General features: G+C 44.2%; 1 protein-coding gene across 2 annotated transcripts in view; it reads right to left on the bottom strand.

Moving 5' to 3' along the window:
* The window catches only part of ARHGEF4 (Rho guanine nucleotide exchange factor 4), a 128502-nt gene that overhangs the window by 67098 nt on the left and 45543 nt on the right, over positions 1–15861 (bottom strand). For both annotated transcript variants that reach the window (XM_077291096.1, XM_077291098.1), the window contains one exon: positions 2947–3077. In XM_077291096.1, the coding sequence (XP_077147211.1) occupies positions 2947–3077 (131 nt within the window). The remainder of the gene's footprint in view (positions 1–2946; positions 3078–15861) is intronic.

Here is a 15861-nt window from a genome sequence, read left to right as displayed (position 1 = left end):
ATGATGGGAGAAGGAGTGCAGCGCTCCTTCTCCCATCATTGCGATCAGCTGTATCGCCTAAATGCCGGTACAGCTGATCTTCCGATGACGGCGGGGGGCCCACTGCTGGCACCGGGCCCCCCATCTGCTCAGGGGCCCCATAGTGGCCGGGCGGCAGAGCAGGGAGATCGATTCTCCCTACTCTGCCACAGAATGTAACTGTACAGTTACAGTAGCGTAGCTCCGGGTGGGCACCCTCAGAGAACCAGGCCTGGGGTGCCCACACCCTCTGCCCCCCTGTAGCTACGCTACTGGTCAGCTGTAAGTCACCATCTGTAACTATGCTGTAATCTCATACATGTTCTGCAGAACTGGTATCTATCACTATATGTTATAGAACTAATGGAAAAAGAGAAAAATTAACTGGGTAGAAAGGCAAAATGAACAATTGTAAGTACACAAAATATTAAGAGGATAAAAACTCTGATGCAAGTGCTTCTTTAATCTCAGCATTGACTCTCAGGGCGAAAAAATGAGAAACTCTTGGGACACTAATTAGAGTCCTCTGGTCAGTCATTAAGGGCAGGCAGAAAACTGAGGGCAGTGCTCCCAAATGTTGGAAATCACCATAGGTACTGCCTTCCCATCACAACTTATGGAGCTGCTGGATCACTAGAGAGGGGGGAGCCTATCGGTTGGTAGCTGAAAATAAAGGTAAGCCTAGATTCATAGGACAGGCCTCTTATAGTTATGTTTGTGTTCATCATTGGATAGAGCCATTAGTGGAACAGAAAAACGGCTTTTCTGCGAATTGAAGCAGTGTGGATCGGACACTATGACTCTAATGACAGGTTCCCTTGAAATTTAACTGGAATTATAGGAATGCTTGAAAGTTTATGTACCCTAATATTTGCATGTAAAATGAAAATAAAAAAAAAATAAAGTAACTACCAATAGTCTTGATTTAAAAACACAAACACATCTGTCTCTATGGTAACAGAACAAAAACAAATCCTATAAATCCTGATCCAGCAGACATGCTCTTTTTCATCAGTCCCTTATGTCGTAGTACCCTACTGAGCAGACAGCCCTGGATACAAGGCTAGAATAATATTTACTGTCCGTAAAGTTCACATTGTGACACCGATCATCAGACGTATTCATAACATTCATCGATAACAAAGAAAACAAAGTTGATAATAAAACTATTAACACAAAGCAAAGATTAAGCCTGTAGGAACCCAGCTACTTATGGTAATGGCCATACATGGTTGTTATTCATCAGTAATTCAAGGACACACTAGAAAGGGTAAATGGTAAACTAATATATGGTTGTTGCAAAATGGAAAATGTTATCGAAAATGTTACCGGCTCCACATGATCACATTGTTGTATAAATGCACTGAATGTGAACCAGGTCTCTTCGAGGTCCAAAATTAGCACTTTTTGGAGGTTAATGTTTGCATTCGTGGCTCGATCACACGAGTGTATACATCGGATGAGCGCCATCTGATGTTTTATTGTATAGTACTCAGACCAATGTTATACTATGGGGTGACTTTTTTCTCTCATGCCGATTCAGCATAAGAAAAAAATTGCAGCATGCTGCGAATAGCTGCACAAATGGGATCACATTCACCCATTCAAGTCTATAGGTGTGTGGAAAACATTGCACTGCACTCAGATGACATTTGAGTGCAGTCCGATTTACGCGGACTTACAATATGGAGAAGAATAAGAAATCTTGTTCTCTATCTTCTCACCTGTGCCACAATTCTCTCGTCCGAGAGGATCAGATCACACTATGCTGACACTTAACTCAAACTCCGATCACAGTTGGATCCGAGTGTCATTTACATCATCGATCCAATTCTCTCACATGAGAGAATCTACAGATGTCCGACCCCAGCCCCAGAACTTTCTCCCCGTTTTCAGATCTACACTGCCACCTCGGCATGGCTGTCAAGCTCATTTTGGGTTTCTGTAGTATGTGCAGTGAATTAGGGTGCTAGGCAGTGTGGCCATCTAAAGACATTGTTGGAACCATTGCTACTAAGCGGTGCATCAGTGAGGCCATACATCTCAGATGCTGCTCCCATGCTGTTTGCTCTCTTCCTAAGGCTGGGGTCACAAGGCCATCGATTCTCTCATGCGAGAAAATCAGACCGATTATGCAAATGTAAAAGTCTGATCTGAGCGTCACCTTAGTATGATCCAATTCCCTCACAAGAGAGAATATTATCCCAGGTGTGGAGAAGATGGAGAGCTTAATTTTGCCATCTTCTCCATTGTCTGAGCCTGCAGTAATAGGACTGCACTCGGATGACATCAGATCTTTCACAAGTACCCATAGACTTGAATGGGTGCACGTGATCCGACCATCAGATGCAACCGCAGCATGCCGTGATTGATTTCTCATGCCGAATTGTCATCAATCCATTTTCCTTTTTGTAATTTTTTAAATATAACAGGTGAAAAAATATACATTTTTTTGTTCCTAAGATATAAAGGAAATATGTCATCTTTAACTTTAGGCCTTTTAGAGCTCATTTCATCTTCAACTTGCTTAACTGCTCACAATAACAGTACTTTTGAGCAGGGGTGCCCAAACTTTTAGATGCCACTGTATTTGAGCAATCTCTAAGGCAGAGCACCCCCGAATCACTCTGCCTAATCATACAGAGAACTATTTAGTTGCATAGTTCATTTCTCCAGTATCTCTTCTTCACACTTATCTCAGTGCAGGGATAACTAGCAGAGATCCAGCTCTTGTTACTTGGGCCGAGAAGCCCAAGGAAGGAAGCGGCAGGACCCCAGGTAAGCAGCACCAACCCTTCTATTCCCCATCAGATAACATTCTTTGACTGCTCCAGGAATCCTAATGAACACAGTTTATAATATATAGACTTCCGGTATAATGTATTTTTAGATATTTTCATCATTTCTGAAATATAGGCATTGAGGTACCTCATTTATGGCTAGCTGTTCTCCGCCTCCTCCATAACGATGACTGGAAAACTGCAGGTCATCATACAAGTCTTCGTCACTCCCCATGTCATCAGCGAGGGACGGTCTGTCCAGCGATCCATCCGTAATTACTGTGCAGAAAGAAGGATTGTCATATGGTGTAAACTGGATCAGAACATTGAAATGTGTCGCATATTCTAACAGGATAATAATCCGAGCACAGATTAACATTAATATCCACGTTTCTATATTATCATCCTATTAACGATACTCTTCCATTAGCTGCAATTAGGTTCTCATATTAAAACGTACAAGGCAACGAGAAGCTTTATATTTTCTACAGTTGTTTTACCACCTTCAGAAGGCTGCAAAAAGTAAATGGAAATAAAAAAAAATCTTGTGCAACTAACAAGGTAAAGATCAACACACAGAAAAACAAATGTGGAATAAAGTGCAATAATGTTCATCAGTGTCTTCAGGGACCGGTCACTCTATACCCCACTGATACCAAGAACGAAAGGTAGTAGAGCAGATTCACTAACCACTGGGATCAGGTACACAGATACTGGATGTGTGAAGGAACACCTTTACCATTTCTCCACTAGCCTAGCTAGCCACTAGCTAGCCTCGATCACCATTGGAAAAAGATACCAAAACCATTAATAAGCAAAGAGGTCTTTGCTCTGTAGTCTGACAGCAGCATGACGTAGGGACAGAGACCCTGATTCCAGCGATATATCACTTAGTGTACTGGGTGCAGCAGTTGTGATAGGATCACAGTTTTCTCTGCTGCATCTGCAGCAGAGCTCAGAAGGCTGAACTCTGTGTAACCCCGCCCATGCCACTGATTGGCAAATAGAAAGTTAGCCAATTTCAATATTGGGGGGCAAGTTAGGACTAGGAGGTATGAGAAATCTTGTCCTATAATGATAATCTTCTGCTGATAAAACACTGCATTGAAAGAGCGAATCTCAGCCCAGTAAGTGGCACATCGCTGGAATCAAGGTCTCTTCACCTATACCATGGTGCTCTCCATTTCTATGACAGAGTGATGAAAACTGAATTATATATTTCTTGCCTCATGCAACTGCCACTAGAGGGAGCTTAGGAGTTTGCTGCATACTGTGTACTTTGAATTTAGTGACAGAAGACAGAATATTATGCAGGTAACTCCTAAACTCCTGGTATTGGTGGCTACATTCCATGGTTAGTCTATGGACTGGCTTTATAAGAATGTCACCATAAATTCTCTCCCAAAAAACAAGTTATATGTGAATTCAACATTGTACGTTTCTTCATGGCTGTAGATCTTGCTTTAAACTGGTCATACATAAAGGATAAGTATATGGCCATTCAGTCGCATAGAAGCCACACAACTGCTTTTGGTTCTGTGTCTTGGGAATGCCTGGCACCACCCACCGCCTGCCTGGCACCACCCACTTCTCTAGACGTGCAATACAGTGGTATGTAAATGTTTGGGCACTCCTGCTCTAAATTACTGTTATTGTGAACAGTTAAGCAAGTTGAATGTGAAGTGATCTCTAAAAGGCCTAAAGTTAAAGATGACACATTTCCTTTCTATTTTAGGCAAACAAAAATATATTGTCATTTTTTACATTTCAATATTAAAAAAAAAATGGGCTGATGCAAAAGTTTGGGCACCCTTGGACATTTGTGTGCTCAGATAACTTTGGCAAAGGTTTCAGACCTTAATTAGTTTGCTAGAGTTATGGCTTGTTCAATATCATCATTAGCAATGGCCAGACTCAAACATCGTGCCAAAAAACAGCAGCCATGGATTCTTCTAAGCAGCTGCCTAGCACTCTGAAAATTAAAATGGTGGAGGCCCACAAGGCAGGAGAAGGCTATAAGAAGATAGCAAAGTCTTTTGAAGTTGCCCTTTCTTCAGTTTGAAATGTAAATGGCAATTAACAGGAATATTGGAGGTCATGATAAGGTCTGGAAGGCCAAGAAAAATTTCTGTGAGAGCTACTTGTAGGATTGCTAGAGAGGCAGATCAAAACCCCCACTTGACTGCAATAGACCTTCAGAAAGATTTAGCAAACTCTGGAGTTGTGGTACATTTTTCTACTTTTCAGAGACATGTGCACTAAAATGACCTTCATGAAAGAGTCATAAGAAGTAAACCTCTCCTGCGTCCTTACCATAAAATTCAGTGTCAGAAGTATGCAAAAGAACATCTAAACAAGCTTGATGCATTTTGAAAAAAAGTCCTGTGGACTGATGACGTTAAAATAGAACTCTTTGGCCTTAAAGGTATGTGTGGAGAAAAAAGGGCACAAAAAGGGGACAGAATTTTAGGAAAAGAACATCTCGCCAACCATTAAGCATGGAGATGGATCAATTATGCTTTGCAGTTGTGTTGCACCCAATAGCATGGGAAACAATTTCACGGGTAGAGGGAAGAATGGATTCAATGAAATTTCAACAAATTCTTACTGCAAACATAACACCATCAGAAAAAATCTGAAGATGAAAAGAGGATGGCTTCTGCAAATGGAGAATGATTCTAAACACACGTCAAAATTCACAATAGACAACCTCAAAAGCCACAAGCTGAAGGTTTTACAGTGGCCCTCACAGTCCCCTGATGTGAACATCATTGAAAATCTGTGGCTAGACCTCAGTGCATGCAAGACAACTCTGGAATCTCACAAAACTGGATGAATTTCAAGAGTAAAAATGGATGAAAATCCCTCAAACAAGAATTGAAAAACTCTTGGCTGGCTACAGTGTAATGAATTGTATTTCTTGGCTCCCTCTTGTGATCACTAGCGGTATTACACTTGGATTGCCTTTCTCCAGGTTTGTCCCCACCTGGGTCGTTAGGCCTTGGGTGTTCCTATTTAGACTTCCTGGAAATTCAGTCTAGTGCCTGGAATCGATGTAATCAGTCTATGTCTTTTGGCTCCTGTCTCCTGGTCTCCTGCTTTTTGCAAGATAAGCTAAGTCCTGCTTCCTTATTTTGTTAATCCGCATTTCTGCTATTTTGTTCCAGCTTGTTACAATGTGATTCTTGATTTTTGCTGGAAGCTCTAGGGGGCTGATATTCTCCCCCCACACCGTTAGTCGGTGCGGGGGTTCTTGGATATTCAGCGTGGATATTTTGGTAGGGTTTTTGCTGACCGTATAAGTCCTCTTTCTATTTTCTGCTATTAATTAGTGGGCCTCACTTTGCTAAATCTAGTTCATACTTACGTTTGTCTTTTCTTCTTACCTCACCGTTATTATTTGTTGGGGGCTTGTATCATACCTTTTGGGGTCCCTTCTCTGGAGGCAAGTGAGGTCTTATTTTCTCTGAAAGGGTTAGTTAGTTCTCCGGCTGGTGCGAGACGTCTAGAATCAACGTAGGCACGTTCCCCGGCTACTGTTAGTTGTTGTGTTAGGATTAGATATTCGGTCAGCCTAGTTACCACCTCCCTATGAGCTAGATTTTGTGTTTGCGGACTTAGCTGGAACTTCAGAGATCCTCTACCACTAGGATCACAACACTACAGTAAGTGTTTACAAGCTGTGATACTTTCAAAAGGAGGTGCTACTAGGTACGAAACTAGCAGGGTGCCCAAACTTTTGCATCAGACCATTTTCCTTTCTGTATTTTTTAAAATGTAAAATATGAACATATGTATATTTTTTGCCTAAAATACAAAGGAAATGTGTCATCTTTACTTTTAGGCCTTTTAGAGATCATTTCTTCTTCAACTTGCTTAAGTCTTCACAATAACAGTAATTTTGACAAGGGGTGGCCAAACTTTTACATGCCACTGTGTATGTACAGTATGGCAGAAGTCGGGAGGATTTGTAGGACGTGGGCACACGGTCCGCTCCATACCCAGCAGGTGCTGTCTGTTTTACACTGTCTGATGGTGCCTCTTTGATTGGATCTATATCTGATCACAGCATTTTTATCCCTTAGGCGCCGTGGTGAACAGCAACCATGTCATCCAAATGGCTAGATGGGGGAGGGGGTCAACATAGGAACCGGTTGGGTTATTTAATGGAATAATGAAACATGTAGGTGGCACACCCATTGAAATAGAGTTATCTTCAGAAGGGTGCTAGTTCTTCTGGAGCCAACCACTGAGCTCCTGTAGACTAACAGTGGACAGAGTGAAGGAACTGCACACCTAAGGGCACTTGGAGATGCTTCAAATAGGATTTATTGTCAGTATATTATGTCCACAGGTTACAAGGTGGTAGGTACAGTATTACATTAACATTTTGGGCGATGAGTGAAGACCCTTCATCAGACGTATAGGCTATGTTCATTTGGGATTTCTATGCACATCCCTATGTGGCGTATCAAAGGCATTGCCATATACATGGGGCTGTTAGGTTCTTGTTGGTAGACCCCGTGAATGGCGGTCTATTCTCGGACTGTGACACACAGATGTGTGAATATGGCATAAGTCAGATCATTCTTCCGAGCAAACTGACCATGGACATGAAAGACTAACATGGCTAGTTATGGCAATAGATAAAGAAAACGTAAACCATGCTATTTGCACTAAGTGGCAAATAACTGGCTGTATTTGGTCCATTGTGCCATACAGGCCTCGACAGAAAATGTAAACCCAACAGGTCACATTATCACAAACAATAGTCTGCCGTCAGCTTTCATGTCAATGTTGACCATTTTGTCCGACCATCATTCAAAAATTCTATTTTTCCTTGTATGTTCGGGCAGCCTTAGTCTGTGCACTAAAAAGGAGTTTCAGTCAGATGTGGCGTTCATCTGTGATATCTCAATTGGCAAATACAAATGATAATGCGATCGTCTATCCCCATAGCATTTAATGAGAGCAATAAATATGTACAAGAGCCGAAAATACAAGTAGCGTTTATGTAATGTGACAGGGAAGGTTCAGCCCCGCGCACAATAGCAGATTATACACAATTGTCTTAACAGAGTTGTATCTGAGGAGATCGTAACCATGGTGACCGTCAATTGGTTTAATCCTCCAGCATTACATGTCTACGGCAAATGACCATTATGTTCACCATCGGTCAGATACATGCGAGTCTGGATGGATTTAACGCTGTTTTCCTTCCATTGGCAGCCTTATTCTACCCCTCTGTCTCTCCCTTCACCCGTGTAAGGACAATGCAGGAGGATTATGTGGAAGCAGTTAGCAGGTGTGAGATACATGGATTGTCCTGAGGTTTACGCTCCTTGAATCATTACACTTAGAAAATGGTAATTAAGGAGCAGGAACAAAGCGCGGCTATGCTGGAAGCTTCCTCTTAGGAGAACTCACTGTGAAAAAGTCCAATCTGTTCCAAATAAAGACCTCCCCTGTGGTCAGAGAGCCTCTTCCCTGAACCAATTTCCTAGGCTGTAGGTAGAGAACTGTAAAATGTGAATTATTGACTATCGCAGCCCACGCACAGCAGCAAAAGTCGCTCCTGAAAACATAATTCCTGGTCCCACCAAGGGGCTTCCTGACGGGGAGATATTTATTTCCTGCTGCTTTTATAGCACCAACATATTCGGCAGCATTGTATAGAAATCAGGTCTTGTTCCTAATGGGAGCTCACTGGTTCATTTTTCCATCTCATATACCTTAGGACCAATACTAATAATAAGAACAAACCTCCCAGGTCGGGAGGACAGAAAAGAGAGACGTATAGTGTTAATCCATGCAGAATTAGTGCCTCTAGTGAATTTCCCTTAGTATTACAACACTATTTGATATGACCTAACACACAGTATGATACCACCACAATAACCCCCAACATGATGCTAACATAGCATCTCTGTTACATACTGTGAAAGCCCCACAGTGCCTCCACACAATGATGCCCCCACAGTGCCTCCACACAATGATGCCCCACAGTGCCTCCCCATAATGATGAACCCACAGTGCCTCCCCATAATGATGCCCCCACAGTGCCTCCACTGTCATGAATCCCAATGGCTAGGGATAGCAAGGGACAAGCAAAGTAATACAAAATATCGGACGAGCTCTAGGGTGATGGAACCTGGGCTGACCGCTGCCCTACGCCTGACAAACGCAACTAGAGATAGCCAGGGAGCGTGCCTACGTTGGTTCTAGACGCCACGCACCAGCCTAAGAGCTAACTAGTACTGCAGAGAAAATAAAGACCTCACTTGCCTCCAGAGGAATGAACCCCAAAAAGGTATAGTTGCCCCCCACATGTATTGACGGTGAAATGAGAGGAAGGCACACACATAGAGATGATATATATAGGTTCAGCAAATTGAGGCCCGCTGTAAACTAGAAAGCAGAACGATACAAAAGGGGTCTGAGCGGTCAGCAAAAAACCCTAATCAAAAAAAACATCCTGAGATTACAAGAACCCATGTGCCAACTCATGGCACATGGGGAGAACCTCAGTCCACTAGAGCTACCAGCTAGCATAGAGACATAATAAGCAAGCTGGACAAAAAACCCAACAACTGAAAATCAGCACTTAGCTTATCCTGAAAGATCTGGGAGCAGGTAGGCAGGAACCAAACAGAGCACATCTGAATACATTGATAGCCGGCAAGGGAATGACAGAAAGGCCAGGTAAAATAGGAACCACCCAGCCTCTGATGGACAGGTGGAAACCAAAGGCCGCAACCCACCAAAGTCACCCAGTACCAGCAGTAACCACCAGAGGGAGCCCACAAACAGAATCCACAACAGTACCCCCCCCTTGAGGAGGGGTCACCGAACCCTCACGAGAACCCCCAGGGCGATCAGGGTGAGCTCTATGGAAGGCGCGGACCAAATCAGCCGCATGAACATCGGAGGCGACCACCCAGGAATTATCCTCCTGACCATAACCCTTCCACTTAACCAAATACTGGAGTTTGCGTCTGGAAACACGAGAATCCAAGATCTTCTCAACAACATACTCCAATTCTCCCTCCACCAGCACCGGAGCAGGAGGCTCAACCGAAGGAACAACGGGCACCTCATACCTCCGCAACAACGACCGATGGAACACATTATGAATAGCAAACGATGCTGGGAGATCCAAACGAAAAGATACAGGGTTAAGAATCTCCGAGATCCTATAAGGACCGATGAACCGAGGCTTGAACTTAGGAGAAGAGACCTTCATAGGGACAAAACGAGAAGACAACCACACCAAATCCCCAACAAGAAGTCGGGGACCCACGCGGCGATGGCGATTAGCAAACTGCTGAGTCTTCTCCTGAGATAACTTCAAATTGTCCACCACCTGATTCCAAATCTGATGTAGCCTGTCCACCACCACGTCCACTCCAGGACAATCCGAAGACTCCACCTGACCAGAGGAAAAACGAGGATGAAACCCCGAATTACAAAAAAAAGGAGAGACCAACGTGGCAGAACTAGCCCGATTATTAAGAGCAAATTCGGCCAGTGGCAAAAAAGCAACCCAGTCATCTTGATCAGCAGAAACAAAACACCTCAAATAAGTTTCCAAGGTCTGATTAGTTCGCTCCGTCTGGCCATTCGTCTGAGGATGGAATGCAGACGAGAAAGACAAATCAATGCCCATCTTGGCACAAAACGTCCGCCAAAATCTAGACACAAACTGGGATCCCCTGTCAGAAACGATATTCTCCGGAATCCCATGCAAACGAACCACGTTCTGAAAAAATAAAGGGACCAACTCAGAGGAGGAAGGCAACTTAGGCAAGGGCACCAAATGAACCATCTTAGAAAAGCGGTCACACACAACCCAGATAACGGACATTTTCTGTGAAACCGGGAGATCAGAAATAAAATCCATGGAAATGTGCGTCCAAGGCCTCTTCGGGATGGGCAAGGATAACAACAACCCACTGGCCCGAGAACAGCAAGGCTTAGCTCGAGCACACACTTCACAAGACTGCACAAAGGTACGCACATCCCTAGACAAGGAAGGCCACCAAAAAGACCTGGCCACCAAGTCTCTAGTACCAAATATTCCAGGATGACCAGCCAACACAGAAGAATGGACCTCGGAGATGACTCTACTGGTCCAATCATCCGGAACAAACAGTCTTTCTGGCGGACAACGATCCGGTTTATCCACCTGAAACTCCTGCAATGCACGTCGCAAGTCTGGGGATACGGCGGACAATATTACCCCATCCCTAAGGATACCAGTAGGCCCAGAGTCTCCAGGAGAGTCAGGCACAAAACTCCTGGAAAGAGCATCTGCCTTCACATTCTTAGAACCTGGCAGGTATGAAACCACGAAATTGAAACGAGAAAAAAACAACGACCAACGAGCCTGTCTAGGATTCAAACGCCTGGCAGACTCAAGGTAAATGAGATTCTTGTGATCAGTGAAGACCACCACACGATGTTTAGCACCCTCAAGCCAATGACGCCACTCCTCAAATGCCCACTTCATGGCCAAAAGCTCCCGATTACCCACATCATAATTGCGCTCGGCGGGCGAGAATTTTCTAGAGAAGAATGCACATGGCTTCATCACCGAGCCATTAGAACTTCTCTGTGACAAAACCGCCCCCGCTCCAATCTCGGAAGCATCAACCTCAACCTGAAAAGGAAGTGAAACATCTGGTTGACACAACACAGGAGCAGAAGAAAACCGGCGCTTAAGTTCCCAAAAGGCCTCCACGGCCGCAGGAGACCAATCAGCAACATCAGCACCCTTTTTAGTCAAATCAGTCAAAGGTTTAACAATACTGGAAAAATTAGCAATGAACCGACGATAAAAATTAGCAAACCCCAAGAACTTCTGAAGGCTCTTAACAGATGTAGGTTGTGTCCAGTCACAAATCGCCTGAACCTTGACGGGATCCATCTCAATAGTAGAAGGAGAAAAAATGTACCCCAAAAAAGAAATCTTCTGGACTCCGAAGAGACACTTTGAGCCCTTCACAAACAGAGAATTGGCCCGCAGAACCTGAAACACCTTCCTGACCTGTAAAACATGAGACTCCCAGTCATCAGAAAACACCAAAATATCATCCAAATACACAATCATAAACTTATCCAGATATTCACGGAAAATATTGTGCATAAAGGACTGAAAGACTGACGGAGCATTGGAGAGTCCAAAAGGCATTACCAAATACTCAAAATGGCCCTCAGGCGTATTAAATGCGGTTTTCCACTCGTCACCCTGTTTTATCCGCACCTGATTATACGCACCGCGAAGATCTATCTTAGTGAACCACCTAGCCCCCTTAATGCGAGCAAACAAATCAGTCAATAATGGCAGTGGATACTGATATTTGACTGTAATCTTATTCAGAAGGCGATAATCTATACAAGGCCTCAGGGAACCATCTTTTTTGGCCACGAAAAAAAAACCTGCTCCCAGATGGGACGAAGATGGACGAATATGTCCCTTTTCCAAGGACTCCTTAATATAATTCCGCATAGCAGTATGCTCTGGCAGTGACAGATTAAATAAACGACCCTTAGGGAACTTACTGCCAGGAATCAATTCTATAGCACAGTCACACTCTCTATGAGGAGGGAGCGAATTGAGCTTAGGCTCCTCAAAAACATCCCTATAGTCAGACAAAAACGCAGGGATCTCAGAAGGAGTAGATGAAGCGATTGAAATCGGAGGTGCATCATCATGAACCCCCTGACATCCCCAGCTTAACACAGACATTGTTTTCCAGTCCAGGACAGGATTATGAGTTTGTAACCATGGCAGACCAAGCACTAGTACATCATGTAAATTATACAGTACAAGGAAGCGAATCACCTCCTGATGAACGGGAGTCATGCGCATGGTCACTTGTGTCCAATACTGCGGCTTATTCATAGCCAATGGTGTAGAGTCAATTCCCTTCAGAGGGATAGGAACTTCCAGAGGCTCCAGACTAAAACCGCAGCGTTTAGCAAATGACCAATCCATAAGACTCAGGGCAGCGCCTGAATCCACATAGGCATCGACGGAAATGGAAGACAGTGAAAAAATCAGAGTCACAGACAAAATGAACTTAGGCTGCAGAGTACCAATGGCAAAAGATTTATCAACCCTTTTTGTGCGTTTAGAGCATGCTGATATAACATGAGCTGAATCACCACAATAAGAACACAATCCATTTTTCCGCCTATAATTTTGCCGTTCATTTCTGGACTGAATTCTATCACATTGCATAGTCTCAGGTGCCTGTTCAGAAGACACCGCCAAGTGGTGCACGGGTTTGCGCTCCCGTAAACGCCGATCAATCTGAATGGCCATAGCCATCGACTCATTCAGACCTGTAGGCGTAGGGAACCCCACCATAATATCCTTAATGGCCTCGGAAAGACCATTTCTGAAGTTTGCAGCCAGGGCGCACTCATTCCACTGAGTAAGCACCGACCATTTCCGAAATTTTTGACAATATATTTCCGCTTCATCATGCCCCTGAGAGAGGGCTAATAAAGCCTTTTCAGCCTGAATCTCCAGGTTGGGTTCCTCATAGAGCAATCCCAATGCCAGAAAAAACGCATCCACATTGAGCAATGCAGGATCCCCTGGTGCCAATGCAAATGCCCAATTCTGAGGGTCGCCCCGCAGGAAAGATATTACAATCTTAACCTGTTGAGCAGGGTCTCCAGAGGAGCGAGATTTTAAAGAAAGAAACAATTTACAATTGTTCCTGAAATTCAGGAAGGTAGATCTATCTCCAGAAAAGAACTCTGGAATAGGAATTCTAGGTTCAGACATGGAAGTGTGAACAACAAAATCCTGTATGTTTTGAACTTTTGCCGCGAGATTACTCAGGCTGGAAGCCAAACTCTGGACATCCATGTTAAACAGCTAATATCAGAGCCATTCAAGGGTTAAGAGGAGGTAAGAAGCAGCTAGACAGCAATTAAGGGCTAGGCAGCAAAACTCTGAAGGAAAAAAAAAAAAAAAAAATTCCCCTTAAACACTTCTTTTTCTCCTGCTTCAGCCCAAACAATTAACACTTTGTGGGCCGGCTATACTGTCATGAATCCCAATGGCTAGGGATAGCAAGGGACAAGCAAAATACAAAATATCGGACGAGCTCTAGGGTGATGGAACCTGGGCTGACCGCTGCCCTACGCCTGACAAACGCAACTAGAGATAGCCAGGGAGCGTGCCTACGTTGGTTCTAGACGCCACGCACCAGCCTAAGAGCTAACTAGTACTGCAGAGAAAATAAAGACCTCACTTGCCTCCAGAGGAATGAACCCCAAAAAGGTATAGTTGCCCCCCACATGTATTGACGGTGAAATGAGAGGAAGGCACACACATAGAGATGATATATATAGGTTCAGCAGATTGAGGCCCGCTGTAAACTAGAAAGCAGAACGATACAAAAGGGGTCTGAGCGGTCAGCAAAAAACCCTAATCAAAAAAACCATCCTGAGATTACAAGAACCCATGTGCCAACTCATGGCACATGGGGAGAACCTCAGTCCACTAGAGCTACCAGCTAGCATAGAGACATAATAAGCAAGCTGGACAAAAAAACCAACAACTGAAAATCAGCACTTAGCTTATCCTGAAAGATCTGGGAGCAGGTAGGCAGGAACCAAACAGAGCACATCTGAATACATTGATAGCCGGCAAGGGAATGACAGAAAGGCCAGGTAAAATAGGAACCACCCAGCCTCTGATGGACAGGTGGAAACCAAAGGCCGCAACCCACCAAAGTCACCCAGTACCAGCAGTAACCACCAGAGGGAGCCCACAAACAGAATCCACAACACTCCACACAATGATGCCCCCACAGTGCCTCCACACAATGATGCCCCACAGTGCCTCCCCATAATGATGCCCCCACAGTGCCTCCCCATAATGATGCCCCCACAGTGCCGCCACACAATGATGCCCCCACAGTGCCTCCACACAATGATGCCCCACAGTGCCTCCACACAATGATGCCCCACAGTGCCTCCATACACAATAGGATGTCCACAGTGCCCTCCCACACAGTATGATGCCTCCATAGTACCACCCACATGATGATCACACCACAGCACTTCCACAAACACAATATTATGCTGCACGGTACCCCTTTCTCCCACTAGAGCTCCTCTCCACTCTACCCCATTGAGCCTCCGATGGTACAGGTGCATCGTGGTGCAGGGAGCCGGGCAGCTTCCTGCTCCACCAATTTATTTAACTGAATCTGCATCCTAATGAGGCATTTACAGATTAAAGTGGACATGCTCCTCTCCTGACCTCCCGCCACAACAAGATAGCTTCCCAAATCCAGGACTGTCTTGCTGGATCCTAGATCGCTGGGAGGCATGTAATCTTTATGTACATATTCTGCAGCACATTTCACAGGGACCACATGTATGAAACATGGGACATTAAAGGGCAATAAACGGATTAACAAGTCACACAGTAGGTGTGAGGACCATGGGTACAAGATCTTATAATCTATGAGGAAAAAAGGATGACTCAAAATGTAGCCCATGTCTTGTATGGATCTGCCATCTTTTAAAAAACACTAAGTACTACATATACAGCTGAATAAGCCAGTAATCAGCCATTATCTGCTTAGGTATGAATTCAAGTGCATTAGGGCACAAAAAGTGTGGGTGTCAATATTGGATAGAGGGATCAGATTATTATGAGGAATAATGTAGACGGGATAAATGAAGAAGCGTTATAGGGAAGGTTCTACACCTGCCTAAAGAGACGTGTTCTTAGGCACACGTAAAACTGTGGATAATGTTGTCTGCCAGAGAAGTAGTGCAGCTTTAGAAGAGACTTGGAGATAAAGGTGGAAGGTTTGGATCATGGCTGATGTTAGAAAAGTAAGGCGAGCTACAGTACTCCAGAATTTCAGAATAGAAATAGCATGCTTGCCCCTGGGGATTAATGTCCCAGTGACTCCCAAACAATGTAATAGTAGAAAAGAAGGGGAAGCAGGACTCAAACATGGGTGAAAAAACAATTGTGATCTGAAAAGTGATGAGACGTTTCAACTCCACCATAGCCTTTTTCGAG

Source organism: Ranitomeya variabilis, chromosome 2 (genome assembly GCF_051348905.1).
Source record: "Ranitomeya variabilis isolate aRanVar5 chromosome 2, aRanVar5.hap1, whole genome shotgun sequence".
NCBI classification, from domain to species: Eukaryota; Metazoa; Chordata; class Amphibia; order Anura; family Dendrobatidae; genus Ranitomeya; species Ranitomeya variabilis.
The sequence above is the reverse complement of the archived record's forward strand: the minus strand, read 5'-3'. Positions and strand labels throughout refer to the sequence as shown.